This window comes from Engraulis encrasicolus, chromosome 13 (genome assembly GCF_034702125.1).
Source record: "Engraulis encrasicolus isolate BLACKSEA-1 chromosome 13, IST_EnEncr_1.0, whole genome shotgun sequence".
Lineage (NCBI taxonomy): Eukaryota > Metazoa > Chordata > Actinopteri > Clupeiformes > Engraulidae > Engraulis > Engraulis encrasicolus.
In genome coordinates this window covers 22,023,861-22,043,963 of record NC_085869.1, presented here as the reverse complement: position 1 = coordinate 22,043,963, position 20,103 = coordinate 22,023,861, and the positions used below count along the sequence as shown (strand labels likewise).

The 20,103-nt window shown below is 44.4% G+C and overlaps 2 protein-coding genes across 2 annotated transcripts; both read right to left on the bottom strand.

Annotated features, from left to right (window-relative positions):
- Positions 1 to 195: 195 nt before the first annotated feature.
- cxcr2 (chemokine (C-X-C motif) receptor 2) lies at positions 196 to 3,058 on the bottom strand. Its single transcript, XM_063214509.1, has 3 exons — positions 2,739 to 3,058; positions 1,005 to 1,836; positions 196 to 436 (listed from the first exon to the last, which is right to left on the bottom strand). The coding sequence occupies exons 2-3, from the start codon at positions 1,833 to 1,835 to the stop codon at positions 224 to 226; spliced, it is 1,044 nt and encodes a 347-aa protein (XP_063070579.1). The 5' UTR covers position 1,836; positions 2,739 to 3,058; the 3' UTR covers positions 196 to 223.
- Positions 3,059 to 3,955: 897 nt separating this feature from the next.
- LOC134460476 (C-X-C chemokine receptor type 1) lies at positions 3,956 to 12,235 on the bottom strand. The gene is made up of 2 exons (XM_063212865.1): positions 12,229 to 12,235; positions 3,956 to 6,282 (listed from the first exon to the last, which is right to left on the bottom strand). The coding sequence occupies exons 1-2, from the start codon at positions 12,233 to 12,235 to the stop codon at positions 5,180 to 5,182; spliced, it is 1,110 nt and encodes a 369-aa protein (XP_063068935.1). The 3' UTR covers positions 3,956 to 5,179.
- Between the last annotated feature and the right edge of the window lie 7,868 nt (positions 12,236 to 20,103).

Sequence of the window (20,103 nt, the reverse complement as noted above, 5' to 3'; positions counted from 1 at the left end):
GGATACTTAATATCCCGATCATATTCGGGATACTGAACTGCATGTATACGCACTCACTGTTTCACTTGCAAAGTATCGGTCTATTGACTTTCTTCAAGCAATACAACTTGAATTGCTTGAAGAAGGTCAATAGACTGAAATGTTGCAAGGAAAACACTGCAAATGTGAACAGTGTGCGGGAGCTTTCTTGTCCCGAGTTTGTCACCCTCTGCCTTTAGGCCGACTAAAGTGTGATGGACGTCACCCGGGAGCTGATGGAGCTCTGAGCGGAGCCCTTCCGGAACAGCGCCAGGGAGTCCTTGCCGATGAGGCCCTTCTGGTAGAGCGAGTGCAGGAACTGGTTGCGGAACTTCTTGCCGATGAAGGCGTAGAGGATGGGGTTGATGGCGCAGTGCAGGAAGGCGATGACCTGGGTCACCTGCAGCGCCAGATCCAACTGGTCAAAGAGAGAAGAGAGAGAGAGAGAGTTCTATTAGTTCAATCGCATTTGTTTGGCAAGTCAAGAGTCGCCATTAATTTCGTATAACCAGTCACCTCGTCGGCCGTTATCCCTTAAATAAGTGGGATAACGGCCTTCGAGGTCGACCGTTATAGAAATGAATGGCTTGGCGGAGGCAACTTTGTTTCCGCCCTGCGAGCGTCGCCAAAGTTCAAAGCCGCCGCCTCGCCATTAATTTCTCTTCTCTTTTACACCTCTCCTTGAGTTAATGATTGGGTTGTACCTTTCTCCTGTACTTTCAACCGTTATCTGAGTATGGCAGTGCAAATTTTACTTCCAAGCTAGCAGTTAACATTGAGTCCTATGAGACCAGCTAGCCACCAACTGGTCTCATAGGACTCAATGTTAACTGCTAGCCTGGAGGTAAACTTTGCACTGCCGTACTCAGAGAATGGCAGGAAGTACAGGAGAAAGGTAAAACTCAATGATTTAACTCAAGGCCAGGGAGGTTTAATATGAGCTTATTTCCAAAAATGGGACAGTATCACTTTAAAGAATCTCTGACCTGGTCCTGCCTCTCGCAGTCCTCCCCGAGCACGTGGTGCCTCATGAGCGTGTCCACCAGGTGGGTGAGGTTGATGGGCAGCCAGCAGAGCACGAAGGCCAGCACCACGGACAGGATGACGCGCATGGCCTTGTGCTTCTGGCTGCCGTTGCGCCCGTTGGCCTTGCACAGCGTCACCATGGTGCAGCCGTAGCACGCCAGCATCACCAGCAGCGGCAGGAAGAAGCCCAGCACGTGGCGCGTCACCCGCATGCCCGTGCGCCACTCGTCCATCTTCTCCGCCGTCAGGTTGTCCACGCACACCATGGCGCTGTGGCCGACGGGTACGAAAGCCTCGCGCTGCACTACCACGGGCACGGCCAGCGCCAGCGCCAGCAGCCATACCGCCATGCACACCACTTTCACCAGGTGGCGCCGACGCGACGCCACCTGCGTGGCCTTGACGATGGCCAGGTAGCGGTCCACGCTGATGCAGGCCAGCAGGAAGACGCAGCCGTAGAAGGCCGTGTCCTGCACGCCCGACAGCAGCTTGCAGAGGAAGGTGCCGAACACCCACTGGTTGCCGTGGGCCACGGCCCAGAAGGGCAGCGTCAGCGAGAAGAGGAAGTCGGCCACGGCCAGATGCATGAGGTAGACGTCGGTGGAGGTGCGGCGGCTCACCATGCTGCACACCACGAAGACCACCACGCTGTTACCCAGCATGCCCAGCAGGAAGACCAGGAAGTACACCACCATCTGGGCGTGGCCGTTCAGGGTGGGCCGCTCGCACGGCGGGAAGTCCGGCAGCAAGTTGTAGTCGAACGTCGGCATCACGGTGGCATCGGTGGCCATCCTAAATATTAAACGTGATAAAAAAAAACATCATTTATCTCTGCGAGTGTCAGCTATCCAATGACCGAAACCCAAAGCTCCTTTTAGAACACCTTTAAAACCCCTTAGTGCAGAGCCTATATTATAACCTTACCAAAATTGTAATGGCTATGTGTCTTAAACCGTCGCTAGTCATAGCAATGTTGTTATGATGTAGTTGAGTATTTTCTGCAAATAGTGAATAGGCCCACCGCCGACCCCATCTACACTAAGAGGCTACACCGTCTCTACTAAGCCGGCACCTAACCTAAAAATGAATACAAATACTTGTACATGCAAAATGACCAAACATGTAATTTTGTATTGCATTCTTTAGTATATGTTTTTCACATGCAATTCAATAAAGCGATAATACATAAACCAGTGATGCATTGCAAAATCTGCATGAACAGCATTAGATCAGACAATTTATTTAGTCCTTATTGAAGCCTTTAAACAAAATAAACTGAAAAAAAAAGTTTTTACATGTCAGCTAACTGTTTGTTACCTCCGCCAAGGAGGTTTTGTTTTCAGTCGCGTTGGTTTGTCTGTTTGTTTGTCTATCTGTTTGTTTGTTTGTCTGTCAGCAGGATTACTCAAAAAGTCATGACCGGGTTTGGATGAAACTTTGCAGAGTTGTTGGAAATGACAAAAACAAGTGATTAAATGTTGGTGGTGATCCAGGATTTTCTATAAAGATTCTTCACCATTGCGGGACAGGGTGAATTTTGACATTCTCTAACTCCACAAAAAGAAGGCAGAAAGACTTGAAAAAAATAGGGTGCACCATAGTCAAATGTTCTATCAAACAGCTTCCATAGCGGAGATCTGCACTCTCTGAGTGCCTTTCTAGTTTCAAATGTTGCATGAGGACAGTAGGCCTACCTGTTGAGTGAGTACTGATGAAGCCGTCAAAGCTGAGTGATGTGAAAAACGAGAAGATCTTTTGCCTTGTCTCCGAGGTGCGAGGTCTGCAGTCCCAGGCACCCTGCAGCAGTCTGCTTTGTTATCTGCTTCTTTTGGGCATCTTATTCATGCTCTGATGCAAAACTTCCTCAATGTCCTGACAGCATCTTTCGGGGTGGCGGGTAGCTGAAGATGTAATCTTGCCGTCTCAAATGAGCACACTCATAGCTACACCGATGTGGTTACGAAGAGTCTATTTTTTTCTTGTTTGACTGTGTGTGTGTCTGTGTGTGTGTGTGTGTGTGTGTGTGTGTGTGTGTGTGTGTGTGTGTGTGTGTGTGTGTGTGTGTGTGTGTGTGTGTGTGTGCGTGTGTGTGTGTGTGTGTGTGTGTGTCTGTGTCTGTGTCTGTGTCTGTGTCTGTGTCTGTGTCTGTGTGTCTGTGTGTGTATGGGACTGAAAGTGTGTGTGTGTGTGTGTGTGTGTGTGTGTGTGTGTGTGTGTGTGTGTGTGTGTGTGTGTGTGTGTGTGTGTGTGTGTGTGTGTGTGTGTGTGTGTGTGTGTGTGTGTGTGTGTGTGTGTGTGTAGGACTGGACAGGTACCAGAAAACAGCCTGGGCATTTTGGTCAATAGACCAGCCCCCCTGTTTTTCTGCAATACTATGATTCGCTCAGTCCATTGTCTAATTTAAAGATAGGCCAGTGGGTTGGCCCATGCAAAATGTAGGTCCAGTCTCTATGGTAAAAAATCGAACAAACATACAAACGAATGGAAAAAAAACAACAGCATCGGCCCCTGGGGACTTTCGGCCCACCAGGAAAATACCCTGTATGCCACATTACCAGTTCATCCCTGTGTGTGTGTGTGTGTGTGTGTGTGTGTGTGTGTGTGTGTGTGTGTGTGTGTGTGTGTGTGTGTGTGTGTGTGTGTGTGTGTGTGTGTGTGTGTGTGTGTGTGTGTGTGTGTGTATGGCACTGAATTGTGTGCATGTGAGTAAAAGTTTTTTTTCATATATGATTGTTTGGTCCTCAATGAAATGGTGCATTATTCTGTGGGTAAAACATACTTTGTAATAGTTCAAAGAAACTCCCGCACACTGACCATTTTGCTGTTCTTTCTTTAATAAACGACGTTTCGGTGCTAGACCTTATGAAGGTCTAGCACCGAAACGTTGTTTATTAAAGAAAGAACAGCGAAATGGTCAGTGTGCGGGAGTTTCTTTGAACTATTGCTGAGTGACCCATGGTGCCATCTCCGACGCACCTGCCAGCTGAGGTGTGCGAAAAAAAGCCGAAGTAAAACATACTTTGCGAAATTGAATTGTCTGCTTTCAGGAATATTGTTCCAGAATAATGTTGAAACGCACAATTTCAAACTCTAACATCATGTGAAAGTGAACAAATATTTTTCAAATCATTCGCATTTTTGAGTAAACATGTTAACTAAAGCCTTTATGTTCATGTGGCCGTCCCTCCTTCCCTAGGGCAGTCACGGGTAAGCAGTTAGGGCGTCAGGTTGCTGGTTCGACTCTCGACTCGCCAGGTTGCTGAGGGGAATAATTAACCAGCGCTCTCCCCCATCCTCCTCCATGACTGAGGTACCCTGAGCATGGTACCGTCCCGCCTTGAACGGTTGAGGCATAAATGCAATTATATTGTGTGCAGTGTTCACTTGGATGTTATTGAGTGCTGTGTGGGAGATGGCGTTCCCCAGTTTGGCTTTCACTTCACTTTCAAGTCAATAAACCCTTTTCACCACCAGATGTCAACCTTGCATTGGAAAGAACAACACATGGTCACAGTGCATTGGAGTAAGCTTGTAGCATTCTACTGATCACTTTTCAAAAGTTCTGAATATTTGACAATGATACAATAATAATACAATATAACTAAAATAAAAACCATGGAATGTTTAACTGGTGCATAAAAAGTGTGTGAAAAATAATATTGAATGACTTTCTCACAGATGCAAGGCATACAAGGGTTCATGCTCAACACTAGGGGACAGTGTTCCTTCATATTTCAGGGACCTTTTCAGCTTAATCTTACGCCATTGACAAAAACACTAGTTCAAAACGTTTTTAAAAAGTAAAAAATAATGTAGAATATAAAAAACATAAAGCAATATCTCTCTTTCTCCCTCTGACAATTCCAAAGCAATCATAAAAAATAATGTGAAAAAAAATTATCAAATGTAAAAAAATAATTCATTCAAATGTTATAAAAACCCAAAACCTTCATCCCCTTTATAGTTAGATTATGCATACTATCACAGCAGGGTTGATAAATCCTCTAATCTCTCTTCCCCTCCCTCAGTGCCAACATAGTAATAAATGAAAACAAACAAACAAATTCAAAATGAAAACAAAATCCTCTCTCCCTCTCACAGTCAGGTGCAGTGCAGTGTGGTCGGCCTATGTCTATCACAGCACGGTGGAGGGGTGCTCTGAGGTCTGAGACGTCGACCTGCTGACCCGGCTGAGGGATCCCCTGTCCAGTACTCCCTTCTTGTACAGCAGCCTCACCAGGTTGCTGCGGAACTTCTGGCCCACAAAGGCGTAGAGCACGGGGTTGACGCAGCAGTGCAGCAGGCCCAGGCTCTGGGTGGCGAACAGGGCCACGGTCACGGCGGTGCGCGTGCGGCAGCTGTACGACACCGCCTTGGCCCGCAGCAGCGTGTCGGCGATCATGGCCACGTGGTAGGGGACCCAGCAGAGCAGGAACCCGGCCACCACCGCCACGATGACGCGCATGGCCCGTTGCCGCCGGAAACCCTGGGTGCGCAGCAGGCGGGCCACCGTCACGCCGTAGCAGCACAGCATGACGGCCAGCGGCAGCAGGAAGCCCAGCAGGTGGCGCAGCGCGCGCGTGGCCACCCGCCACTTGTCCGAGCTCTCCGTCTCGTAGTGCTCGGCGCACACCATCTCGCTGGAGTTCGGCGGCACGTAGGCTTCGAAGTGGAGCGCCGGGAGGGAGAGCCCCACGCCCAGCACCCAGACGATCAGGCACACCACGCAGCTGCCCAGCCGCCACTTGCCCTGCCGCACCTCCATGGCGCGCACGATCACCTGGTAGCGGTCGATGCTGATGCAGACCAGGAAGAGGATGCTGGTGTAGAAGCTGACCTCCTTCATCACGCTCACCAGCTTGCATATGACGTTGCCGAACAGCCAGCCGCGCAGCATGGAGACGGCGTGGAAGGGCAGGCAGAGCGCAAGGACGATGTCGGCCACCATCAGGTGGAAGAGGTAGACGTCGGAGGTGGACAGGAGCCTCCTCTTGGAGCCGATCACCAGGCCCACCACCACGTTCCCCGGCACGGCCAGCGCGAACACCACCGCGTAGAAGACGCACGCGGCCACGTTGACGGCGTGGGAGAAGGTGGCCTGGTCGCACTGCAGCGTGCTCTCGTCCACCACGAAGCTGTTGTTGTTGTGACCCTGCTCGGTGTAGTTGAGCTCGGTGTAGATGTCGCTGTAGATGTCATAGAAGTCGTCGACGCCGATGAAGAAGGACGTGTTGGGGTCTGGAACGCAAGGAAAGAAGTGCAAGCCATGAATGACTAACCTGGTTTAACCAGATCATATTAATTACTTGGTAGTTCATTTTTGGTTTGGAGCCCTCGAGCACTTGGGTATGAGGAGTGAGCTCAGCACTAGTTTGAAATAAGCTCTGACCAAGCGCAGACAGTTGATGTTCATGACGTACGCATATTATTAAATCTTTTTTGGGGCTTTTTGTTGCCTTTATATGACAGGATAGTGAAGGTAGTGACAGGAAGTGAGTGGGAAGAGAGAAGCGGGGAAGGGTCTGCGGGGGGCAATCGCTATTCCGACATAGCGCTATTCCGACATGCCGCTATTCCGACACTTTTTAGGGGTTAGGGTTAGGGTTAGGGTTAGGGTTAGGGATGTCGGAATAGCGGCATGTAGGAATAAAGTGAAAGCCGAAGTGAAAGCCCATTTGGGAAACTCCAACTCCCATTGTCATTGTGACACAGCACTACACAGCACACAAGTGAACGGCACAGCACACTGCACACAACGAAATTGCATTTATGCCTCACCCGTGCAAGGGGGCAGCCCTCAGTGGCGCCCCATGGGGAGCAGTGCGGTGGGACGGTACCATGCTCAGGGTACCTCAGTCATGGAGGAGGATGGGGGAGAGCACTGGTTGATTACTCCCCCACCAACCTGGCGGGTCGGGAGTCGAACCAGCAACCTCTGGGATGCAAGTCTGACGCCCTAACCGCTCACCCATGACTGCCCATAGCGACGGACGGTGGAAAACGTGTCGGTATTCCGACAATAGACATTAACGTCGGAATAGCGACATGTTGGAATAGCGCCACGTAACCAGAGTCTGCAAAGGACCCAGTCCGGGAGTTGAACCCGGGTCGAGTGCATAGCAAACGAGTGCCCTACCACATGCGCCGCGGTAGGGCCGAAGCATGTAGGCCTACATGTATGCACCCAAGCGCGCTCACTTATTGGGTGATAACACCGGCCATCTGGTAGGCAACTGACAACCCGCCCCATAGAAGCACAATCAGAGCATTCGTGAATTACTAAGTAATGCAAAATGAATTGTCTGGCCTGTCAGGCTAATGAACGACAGAGTGAAGGTGTAACAGAAATAAAGGAGAGGAGGAAGTAGATGGTTCTAAGGGGTTCAATGCGTAACATTTCCTTTTTTGGGGTCTTTTTTACTTTATTTATGATAGGACAGTGAAGATGGTGACAGTAAGCGAGTGGGGAGAGAGAGACGGGGAAGGGTCGGCAAAGGACCCGGGCCGGGAATCAAACCCGAGTCAGCTGCATGGTAGACAAGTGCCCTACCGTTTGGGCATGGCAGGGCTGAGGAAGTACATGGTTTTAAGGGGTTCAATGTGTAACATTTCCTTTTCCTGAAAGCTTCGAAGCATGCCAGTGTGTCTGGGGAGTAGTTGCAGCAGGCTGCTGCTGTGGTTAACCGATGGCTGTTGAGTTTTAGCGTGCCATGGTGAGAGAAAAACGAGAAATTTGTAACCATGTCTGGCTCTGATTAGGTAATATAGCTCAAGATGGGGAATGAGTTTGGAGGTTGGACAGCCCTCACCGTGTACCAGGGCTGGACAGGGGGAGAAATAGGGCCTGGGCACTTTAGGCTTAAAGGGGTATGCCACTATTTTGGGGCTTAATACAGTTAAAATCGTTGGCTGGGGTTTGTTAAGGTGGTAAAGTGTTAAGTCTTGCTTTAAGACAAGTTAAAAGAGGGAGTATGTCGCTAAGCTAGTGAAAGTCAACGGATCCACATGCTACACGGATCCATTGACTTTCACTAGCTTAGCGACATGTTCCCTCTTTTAAATTGTCTTCAAGCAAGACAACGGCTAACATGAAAAATAAGACACTTTGCCACCTTTATAAACCTTGGCCAACATTTTAACTGTATTAAGCCCCAAAATAGTGGCATACCCCTTTAAAGGGGCCCCTCATAATTAGCGGCGCAGAACCGACTGACCGGTGGGCTCCGCACCCTTGTGGGCTACTATTTTCAGTTTTTTTTTCTTACATTTCTGAAAATAGGAGCCCACGAAGGTGCAGGGCCCACCGGAAAATGCCCGCTATGCCAGATGGCCAGTACAGCCCTGCTGTGTAGAGACACACAAATGTCAAATGCGAAGCCAATAGCAATGCTTGAAACTGATGCACAGGCAATGCAACCTTTGATGACGGAAGGTTACACATGGAACGTTTAAAATACATTGCAATTTACATGTAGCCTACTTACATGTGTGTGTGCAACATACGAAACACATCACAATTTAAAGCTCAATGAATAATTTACTGACACATGCAAATGTATATGAAGTCATTCATGAAGACGATAGCACCCTCTGATGTTCATGCAAGAGTAAAATTGGAAGCCAATAAAGGGTTTGCTTGACATTGATGGTGAATGGGCTAGATTGGGAGCAGGACACACATTTTGGGTGATCCAAGGCTGCACCCTGAACCTTTTACAATACACATTATAATACAGCACTTCACACACATCTACTGGGACTAGGGCTGGGCGATATGGAAAAAAACAATATCACGATATGGATTACTTTACATCGACAATACATATAACGATATATCACGATATAGCACAATTACATACGTTTTCAGTTATTCTCTTTATTTGCTCTTTATTTTTTCATGTCACAAAACAACCTTTTTTTAAAATGGATATTTTTATTCCTATTTTTACAGTTACATTAACTTATAATGTGTATTGTGACAACATGAAATGTAATTAAATGATATTCAATTGTATAAAATTAAAAAATTCACGATATAAACGATATAGGAGAAAGGTCACGATATACACTTTTATATCACGATAACGATATATTTCGTGATATTGCCCAGCCCTAACTGGGACACATAGTTCTGTGAAATGCAACACTTACGGTATTGAGATGTAGTGTCCTATTCAATGGTCTAACAATATTAAACTTTTCCAACTCATGGCAATTACCAGAAGATGCGGTAACACTTTATTTTAGGGATACATCTATTAGCACTAATACATACAATGTTAATGCCTGCATAAGTAACTTGTAAGGCTTGTACTAGGCAAACATTAAGGCCTACTAGGTCCTTACTAAGGTTAAATTGGTAATAAATCCCTTATTGTGCATGAACAAGACATTTGCGATTACATGCCCGACAAATGTTTGATTTTGCTTTGTACATGCTTTACAAATTACTTATACAGGAACATTGTATGTATTAGTGCTAATAGATGTATCCCTAAAATAAAGTGTTACCGAAGATGCTACGTACGCTTCTCAATGACGGTGGGGTGGTGAGATGTCATTTTTTTCATGTACCACTTAGTTTTAATTGTAAAATCCCTACAATAAATGCAGAATATAATGAAGAGTAATAGTAATAGTTCAAGAAGTTCAGTGCATGATGGGTCTACTAATCTACAGCCTACCTGCCTCTGAGCCTACGTCCTTAGCTCCTCCCCCCCCCTCACTCATGCAATTTAGTTGTTTAGTTGTCCACTTCTTCTAGTTGTTAGTAGCTGTTTGCCACAGCACCTTGCCACTGACCCAGAGCAATGAGGTTGGCCTGTAATTTTTGCTTATTCCACATCTGTTTTCACACTGTTCAGGGTGTGTTCACACAGTGTGTTGGTAGCGTATGTATACACATTGTATTCTAGCACTTGCTACTTTCTAATAAATTGAAATCTAGGCTTACTGGTCCTTACTAAGGCTGTATTGGTAATAAATCCCTAATTGTGCATGAATAAGACATTTGCGAATACATACCTAACATGTTATATAGTATATGCCCTATAGTAGATACCTAACACGGTATATAGTATATGCCCTATAGTAGATGCCTAACACGGTATATAGTATATGCCCTATAGTAGATACCTAACACGGTATATAGTATATGCCCTATAGTAGATACCTAACATGTTATATAGTATATGCCCTATAGTAGATACCTAACACGGTATATAGTATATGCCCTATAGTAGATACCTAACACGGTATATAGTATATGCCCTATAGTAGATGCCTAACACATGTTATATAGTATATGCCCTATAGTAGATACCTAACACGGTATATAGTATATGCCCTATAGTAGATGCCTAACACATGTTATATAGTATATGCCCTATAGTAGATACCTAACACGGTATATAGTATATGCCCTATAGTAGATACCTAACACGGTATATAGTATATGCCCTATAGTAGATACCTAACACGGTATATAGTATATGCCCTATAGTAGATACCTAACACGGTATATAGTATATGCCCTATAGTAGATGCCTAACACGGTATATAGTATATGCCCTATAGTAGATACCTAACATGTTATATAGTATATGCCCTATAGTAGATGCCTAACACATGTTATATAGTATATGCCCTATAGTAGATGCCTAACACATGTTATATAGTATATGCCCTATAGTAGATGCCTAACACGGTATATAGTATATGCCCTATAGTAGATACCTAACACGGTATATAGTATATGCCCTATAGTAGATACCTAACACGGTATATAGTATATGCCCTATAGTAGATACCTAACACGGTATATAGTATATGCCCTATAGTAGATACCTAACACGGTATATAGTATATGCCCTATAGTAGATGCCTAACACGGTATATAGTATATGCCCTATAGTAGATGACTTACAAGTTAGTTATACAGGCATTACTGTAATGTATGTATTTGTGGCAATAGATGTAACACTAAAATAAAGTATCACTTCTATCGTCATTCTCAAAATATCACTTCTATCGTCACTTCTATCATTAAAGGGACACTGTGCAGGAAATGGTCAAAAAAGGTACTGCAACTATGCTGCTCATTGAAACTGGGCTGCCTATTGCCAAATTTGATTTTTACATGAAGGTTTACTAAGTAGTAAACACATATTTTCTAGTGTGGTCCAAGTACAGTCATATTTGCAGCTAAAAATGGCTATTTTTGGAAATTCAAAATGGCGGACCATGGAGCAGATCCCCCTTTTCATGTATGAAAAGTGCAATTTTTCCAGTCATATGAATACTTAGAATTTGATGGTGGTGGTAAGTATTCATGAAAAAGGTAAAATTAGTGGCAGCATGAATTCTGTAAATAAACAACTACAAATATCACACAGTGTCCCTTTAAACCCTACTTTCAAACATTCGTATTTATTAACAAGAAAGGCAGACCATGGTAAATTAAGGACATGAGAGGACAGAACAATGTGTGTGTGAGTGTGTGAGAGAGAGAGAGAGAGAGAGAGAGAGAGAGAGAGAGAGAGAGAGAGAGAGAGAGAGAGAGAGAGAGAGTGAGAGAGAGAGAGAGAGAGAGAGAGAGAGAGAGAGAGACAGAGACAGAGACAGAGACAGAGACAGATATATTATTGTCAATGTCTTATTTAAATGTTTTTAGTCAAACTGCACATTGGAGACCGGTCAAACGCAATTTCAAACTTGCTGTTAGATAGATTTTTGACAATAAAGTACTCTTGACTTGACTCTTGTCTTGACTTGACATAAGCATCATCTGACTTCTATGCCATCAGCATCTTCAAACTTTTGTTTTACAAGACGGCTGCCACACCAAAGTGCCTTGTGTCTGTCAATACAGACCTATTTTCAAAATGGTATTTAGTTTTGGCAGTGATAAATAATGACCACTCTTATAACAACATGGTGTATAACAACAATATTCAAATGCATTAACTTATGGTATAATAATGAAATAATTCTCTAAATAATTTATACGGTTAGTAACTATACCTCTACTACATATTCTCTTCTCTATAAGCTATAACCTCTGTAAATCTGTTTCAGCAGGTCAAAGTTTAAGTCAAGTAAATGTTTATTTATAGAGCACTTCAAAATACATCAAGATAGCTGACCAAAGTGCTGGACGGGCAGATAAATGAACTTGAGGCTTACCTGTCATGTTGGCCCTTGATGTGGCAGTCAGTGCCCTCTGTGATAAAAGAACCAAGCTGTGTGCCTCACTCTTTATGAGTCAGTGATGTGATAATATTTCCTGTTCTCCCAGCCAGCACCAAGATCACTATAACTCGATGTCAAAAGGTCAAGCAATAATGACAATATTCCATCAGTGAAATGAATGACCATTTGGAATGGAACACAATCGATGATCTTTACACGTTTCTGATCCAAAATGCAAATGGGAGCATCCTTAGGATGGTCAGGGTTTTTTTCTGAAAGGTGAAAAAGCAGAACTCGAAATGGGTAGGTTTTCTTTCTTTCTTCCTTTCTTTTTTCTTTTTTTTAACAGATGTGCCGCGAGGGGGAAGTTTGAATATAGTCACAAGACGGTCAGTTACAGAAAACATTTGAGACATATGGACATATGGTCTCGTCACAGTGACTTGACACTGAAAGTAAAACCAAGATGACCATGGGAGAGCCTTGTGATAACAATGTGGGAATTATGACAACAACATAGTGTTTCACATAAACAAATACTCCCAAAAAAACATGTGATGCTGAAGACCATGTTTAGAAAGTTTCACCAAGGCTCCTATTGTGACTATCACTATCATCAATCATCATCAGATGAATTCATACATGTTCTGCCATCCCATAGATAAAATGAAATGAAATAAAAAATATATAAAAACTTATGTACAAATCTCATATGTGAAAAGAAGAAGTGGGACACTTTTATAGAAGCCTATGTGCTATGTAAGTAAGCCTCATAGTCATCAAATTGCATAGTCTATATACATTACATTACATTACATTACATACTGCATTTGGCAGATGCTTTATAACCAAAGCGACTTTAAAAAAGAGGACATAATCAAGCCAACATTACAATCGAAGCAAATACAAAGTGCACAGGAGATACAGAACAACAAGTGCAGTTGCAAAGAGGGGTTAGGTTTTAGGTTTTTTTTTTTTAAATAGAGTACACACACAACACACACACAAAGACATACACACACACACTCAAACTAAACTAAACTAGACTAAACTAAACTAAACATCATGTCAAGGGTCTGCCCTGGGGCTAGGCCAGCTCAAGCATTAGTTTAGCTCCTCTCGAAAGAGGAAGGTCTTTACTTGTTTCTTGAAGGCTGCAAGAGATGTGCTTAGTCTTGCTGCCTCTGGGAGACCGTTCCACCACTTGGGTACAACAACGGAGAACAGTCTTGAATGGGAGTACCTAGAGCTATATACTATGAATCCTTTGCACTGTGTTAGCATTGTACCCGCAATGGGCAAGCTGCCCATGGGCGTCCAGGTACAATCCTGGCATGGGTCATTTCCTATATACTATATCCCACTCATTTAATGTTCTTCACTGTCCTCTCTAATATCACGTTTTATATTTCAATCCTTTTGATATCAGATTATTCAACAAAGTCAATCATTATTTCTTTTATCTTTATCTCTATCTCTACGCCACATAACATGGGCTCTTAAAGACGTTTCGAACAGCCGAACTTCATCTACACTGGCTTAACGGTTTCACCATGTTTCCTGTGTGGCCATCAGGTTCCATGTTAAAATGTCTCCACGTCACAAGAACCTAAAGGTTTCAACACTATACGCTTAAAGGGCACTTCATGCACCACACACAACCATGGCATGATGGATCCAGCCAGTGCTGAGAAAGTGCGGCTGGCCCAATCATTGCACACCACAGATTTATGTAATCAAGGATATGGAGACATACGCGGGGCTTTCTGGCAAGCCACACTTGCCATTTCATATCAAGTTCCATTGCCTTTGAAGGTCACAGTGACTTGCCATTACCAGAGCTGGTTTTACTAATAGGCGAACGAGTCAATTGCCTAGGGCCCCACCTAAACGTCCGTCTGTATAGGGGCCCCAAGCAGTCACTCCGTGGTAAATGCCAGCAAAATTAATTCAAGAGGGCTGTATCATGTCTATTTGCCTTAGGGCCCCAGTGCATGACAGCCATGAGAGTAACATCCCGGCCCCGACCATGCGGCTGACCCGGGTTCGATTCCAGGCCCGCGTCCTTTGCCGGCCCTTCTCCGTCTCTCTCTCCCCACTTGCTTGATTCCTGTCACCACCTTCACTGTCCTGTCATAAATAAAGTTAAAAAAAAGACAAAAAAAAAAAAGCTTCCCATCATAGCGAGTGCCACTATTCATAATTTATATTCATAATTACATCATACATGCTTTTCATTGAAACTTCAACTTCCTTTTTATAACCCTTTAGTTCCTTCTCATTGATCCATTCCTTCATGCACACGTTTTAGAATTGCAGGTAATTTAGTTATTGCCCTAACTCATTTTTAATAATTGCTCTTAGTGATTTAAGCTCTCTCATGTCCCTGTTCCATGGGACATGAAATACATTATATGTGGAAAATGAGAATTAAAATACATGTAAGTATTATTGGGTTCATTGGCAGCTACTAACACATAGTATCTAACAGCTGTTTGCAAGCCATGCTATGGACTATGGACTATGAATTGAATTCAGTTGCTAATGCAGTACTACAGTGTCTCCTATTCTCTTTATTTAAACATACGTAGACCCTGGACTCTGACGACTGAAGAAGCAAGTCCATGCATATCTTCAGAGGGACTGAAAGAATGAGCAATGAAATACAGTGTAAGCCAGACTGATGTACAATGCATGACTAAAACTTAAATTTATTGTTACATTATAAACGTTTGGGTTGAATGTTTTTGTAACAGAACAATGTTTAAGTTGGAAGATGAGGGTGTGGTTTCCTTTGGATGACATGCTGGGCCCCCGCACTGAAGTAAAGACGTGAGTGAAAATATTTTCAGTTGCACAATGGGCACAAACCTTGATACCCCAGGGGTGGGGAACCTTATTCATTCCAAGGGTCACTTCAAATTCATCCCAGGCCGTAAAAGTCCTCCGAAGGCCGTACTATGAACACAAACCAGGATTTCCCCCTGCACTTTAGGGCAATATAGAAGGCAGCCACCTATAAAACAGTCCTCCCCTTCTTAAGGCCCCGTGAATATAACTTAATTGCATTGCAAATGTATTTTCTAAGATTCCTTTACAAAATATGTCATATTTCATGTGAGTGAAGCTGCATAACATTAAAATCATATCGGGGGCCGGATAAAACGGCCTCAAGGGCCGCAAATGGCCCTCGAGACATGGGTTCCCTGGCATACCCCCATAAACGTGACAAGGAATCCTCTCAAGTGTTGTCAAAATTCCACAGTGATGAGGCAGCCCGGTTATGAAGTCATAGTCCTGTCTGGGCCACCTTTTAGTTTGATGGAAAGAGCAAACAACAAAGACCCTTGCGTGACATGTTTGGACAGAGTAAAGAGGAGAATACTACTATCTTTGTGCCTTGTCAGTGACGACAGGGGGCCCTGTTCTTTTATTGTTCCACTTGTAGTTCATTGCAGGCACTTGTAGATTATAAACCAAACCTGACACTTTAACAGTTTATTTCAAAGGCAACAGATGTCTTTCAATCTGAATCCTCCAACACAAGTCCTGCTTGCTTCAGGCCAGTGTTTCTTTTCAGGTCAAATATCACTTCATCCCATTTTCTTTATCACAGACCATCTGTCAACTGAACTGATAGGCTTGCTCAGATTACATGCTTTAGGACGGTGCTGCAAAGGTACTGCACATTGTAGATAGAGATTGCTTACTGTAAGATTATTCATTTTATATCATATTTATATGCCTGTCTTATTGTAGTGAAAAGAAAAGAAGTTTAGATATGTTTAGACCTATATGATGAGGTAACAAATATAGCCTGCTATCTTGTCTTGAAAATGCGGACATTTGTAGAAATCCATGGACCACTTGAAGTAGGCCTATATCTAATGAACTAGCTATCCTCTAACCACACTCTGAGGACCAGACCGCAGCAGAAATCCTGCCCTCTATCGCCCTCTCTCACACAGAGGTGGACTTTCCATTAGGCAAACCTAGGCAATTGCCTAGGGCCCCGACCAAATCTGTCCTCCGTAGGGGCCCCAACTGTCACACCAGTCGTGGTAAACACAGAAAATAGGCTTGATCTTAATTTGTCACTTATGTAAAGTAATCAGAGATATATACGAGACATACAGTAACACTAAAATAGCGCCCAAGCACAGAAATGTATGTCTAGATAATGACTTTTGAGGGGCCCATATTTATTTTTCGTCTGAGGCCCCGAAATGGCTAGATCCGCCCCTGCTCTCACACACTAATATGTGACGGCCAACCAAGGTCTGAATCAAACACATTAGCCTTGTTAAACACTGACATTATGCATGGGGTGTGCCGCTTGGGGCGTATGGCGAGAAGGCCAATGATAACAAGGTGCTTGCTCCACCTGACCACGTTCCAAATAACCCCAGACCTGCTGACTTTAAAACTCTCACTGTCATTACCATCTTGTCTGAAAACCCCTCCATGCATGTAAGTGTTATTGTTAACCTACCTAGTGGGTGACACGCAACAGATGTCTTTTGGGGTTTAAAACTTTCATTATGGGACTTTTAACGGCAGCGTGAGAATGCCAGACACTTGGTAAAGGGAGCTAATGAAGTGTGTCACTGAAGCCACCTGTAATCAGGGGACTGTTTAAGAGCCCGAATAGGGCTACTGTTACCATGCAGGGGCCATTTAGTAATGACAGGGATGGGGCGACTGTGAAGGAATGTGTGGGATGGTGAATGGGCAGAAGTTTAGGCAAAGAGATCATTGTGAGTAGCCTATACCTGCATCTGGCACGAAGAGGTTTAATGAACCCAGATCAATTCAAGTGTGTCACTGAAACTACAGGACCGACAGAACACATAATACTTGTGTAACGGGCGGCCTCGCACAGCCTGTCCCCTTCGTGGCTGCGAAGTCGCCACCTTGTCAACGCATCGGTTCGGGTATTGGAGGCACAGTACGATACCGCTGAGCTAAAGGGCCAGTCCGATAGCCCAACACTACCGCACTGTATGAGGCTTCGGGAGGGAGGTTTTACGAAAGTTCCACGCCACACTTTGCTAGTCCAACCGTATCTCTTTCATTTCGTGAAGTATTCACGGAAAAATAACTTTAATTTTTGTGGTGCATTCACGTTATTGCCCGTTTTTCGTGGTTGGGCAACGAAACGCTGCCTATTCATTTGAATTGCCCGACTGCTGCCTAGCGACCCACTAGTTTAGGTTAGGGTTAGGTTTAGGGTTAAGGTTAGGGTTAAGAATTGCCCGACTGCTGCCTAGCGACCCACTAGTTTGACGCCCTTTCTGTACCGTCACATGGTAATCAAACATTTCAAACAAGCAATTTAGGGTTAGGGTTAGGTTTAGGGTTAAGGTTAGGGTTAAGGCTAGGTTTAGGGTTCAAGGACCACAATTCAAGGACCAAGGACCACAATTCAAGGACCACAATGGAAATAAGCTTACGAGCTTTATTGTGCTATCCTGACTCTCTGTTTTTTTAATTTAAGTAGGCCTATGTGGTGCGGTTATATGAAACTCAATCATGTATTTATTTTATTTATATGAACTAGGGCAGTTATGGGTGAGCGGTTAGGGCGTCAGACTTGCATCCCAGAGGTTGCCGGTTTGACTCCCGACCCGCCAGGTTGGTGGGGGGAGTAATCAACCAGTGCTCTCCCCTATTCTCCTCCATGGCTGCTCACCGCACTGCTCCCCATGGGGCGCCACTGAGGGCTGCCCCCTTGCACGGGTGAGGCATAAATGCAATTTCGTTGTGTGCAGTGTGCAGTGTTCACCCAAGCGTCCCTTGCAGACGCTTGGATAACCATAGCAACAATGGGGCAATTCAAATGAATAAGCAGCGTTTCGTTGCTCAACCACGAAAAACGGGCAATAACGTGAATGCACCACGAAAATTAAAGGGGTTTTTTTCGTGAATACTTCACGAAATGACAGAGATAGGGCTCGCTAGTTGGCCTCCATTACACTCACCCCCCCTAAACCTCTCTCCCATCCGGGTCAAGGCACCAGTGTAACTGAGGTGTTCCCACGCAGTCTGTCCCCCTTGGGGCTGCGAACTCGCCACCTTGTTAACGCATCGGTTTGGGTATGGGAGGAGGCACAGTACGACACAGCTGAGCTAAAGGGACGTCCGATAGCCCAACACTACCGCACTGTATGAGACTTCGGGAGGGAGGACTGACGTTCCACGCCACATTCTGCTAGTTGGCCTCGGTTACACATTTTTTTTTACCAACATTAACATCAAAAACCTTTTTGGTAACTTTTGCGATTTTCAATATCAACAGTGTCTCTCAGTGTGTTGTGTAATTTGAAGAATACACAGATCACTATAATTTAAATATGTGTAGATCACACAGATTATTAATATCATGAGGAAGCATAAAATGCATGATTGCTGAGGCAACATTCAGGGTATGTTCATTTTATTAAACAGAGGCCCTGACATGCCTTCAAGGAATATCTAATTATCTATACATATTTCGGTATTTTACATTACATTACATTTGGCAGACTCTTTTTTCAACAAAGCAACTTACGAAGGAGGAATCACAGCATACAACACTTGCAGATGCAAAGTGCACAGGAAACAAACAGAACAATTAGGTGCGAACACATTGTGGGGTTAGTTTTTTTTAACCTTGTGATTGATTTTAGGCAACCAAATAATACCAAATAATAATTTTAGGCAACCAAATAATACCTATTTAATGTATGTTCTAGCTCAAATCATTTGAAATATACAGCCATCCACTTACCACTCATCGTTGTATCCTCCATTCTGTCTCCCCTGCTGTCTATCTGTCTGTACCTTGAAATGTTTAAGTGCCAGCTTGTCAGTCGCGTGCCCTCTCAGTTGCATCTTGATGCCAACAGGAAGTTTGCATCTTGTCCTGTGGCTTAGGTGTTAGGTTAGACAGTGGTGTAGTCAGAGGTGCATCTTGTCACCAGGCAAGGCAGGTCAGGCAGCCGCTTGGGACCCCCAGCACACTAGATGGTGAAAACAGCTCATCTTCAAACTATAATAGCGGCAATTTGTTTCGAATTTTCATTCTTTTGGGTTTTTGCTTGGGGCCCCCATTGACACTAGAATCGCCTCTGGGTGTAGTCTACTTTTTTGTGGTGGGTATACTGTATATTTGAGCATTTTTTGAAGTGGGTATATGTAGTTGTGCTATTCTAAATAATGGATCAATCAATTTTAAGTGGGTATAGTGAAACCCCTGAAATTTTGAAGTGGGTATACTGCGTACCTGCGTTCTACGTAGACTACACCACTGAGGTAACATTTCTTTATTAGTCTCAGTCATAAGCTAAGATTTATATTTGCATCAGGCCTTTACTTTATGTCTGTTCTATGGACGAGAAAAACATTTAGAACTGAATTCTCTGTTTTCTACTTGAAGAAGTGAACACATTCAAAAGACTTCCCCGAATTCTCCTTGTGGGGGAGCAGTAGGGCAGCCTCCTCTGGAAGTGGTCTGCAGAGCCTGCAGCGTTGAGGTGGTGAGCCTTGTCAGCCGCTGACAGCTTTCTCTGGGCCCAGGACAAAGTAATCTGAAAAGGCCCCCGGCCCCTACGCATATGTAATGAGAACCCCATTCTTGGCCCCCATCTCCCTGGGCACGGGACAAGGCTTCTCTGGTTGTCAAATACTGGGACAGGGGGTGCTTGTACTTGTCCAATATAGAGTCCATTCTGCTCAGTGTCCAGTGTACAATGTTAAGCTACAATTTTTTTTTTAAGTAACAAACTGTGGATAGATGCTGGTGCTTTAAGACCCCTTGAATTTTTGGTCCCGTGCAGTAATCCAATCTAGCTTGGCTCATGAAGCCTTGGCTCATCTTCCCTAGGCCTA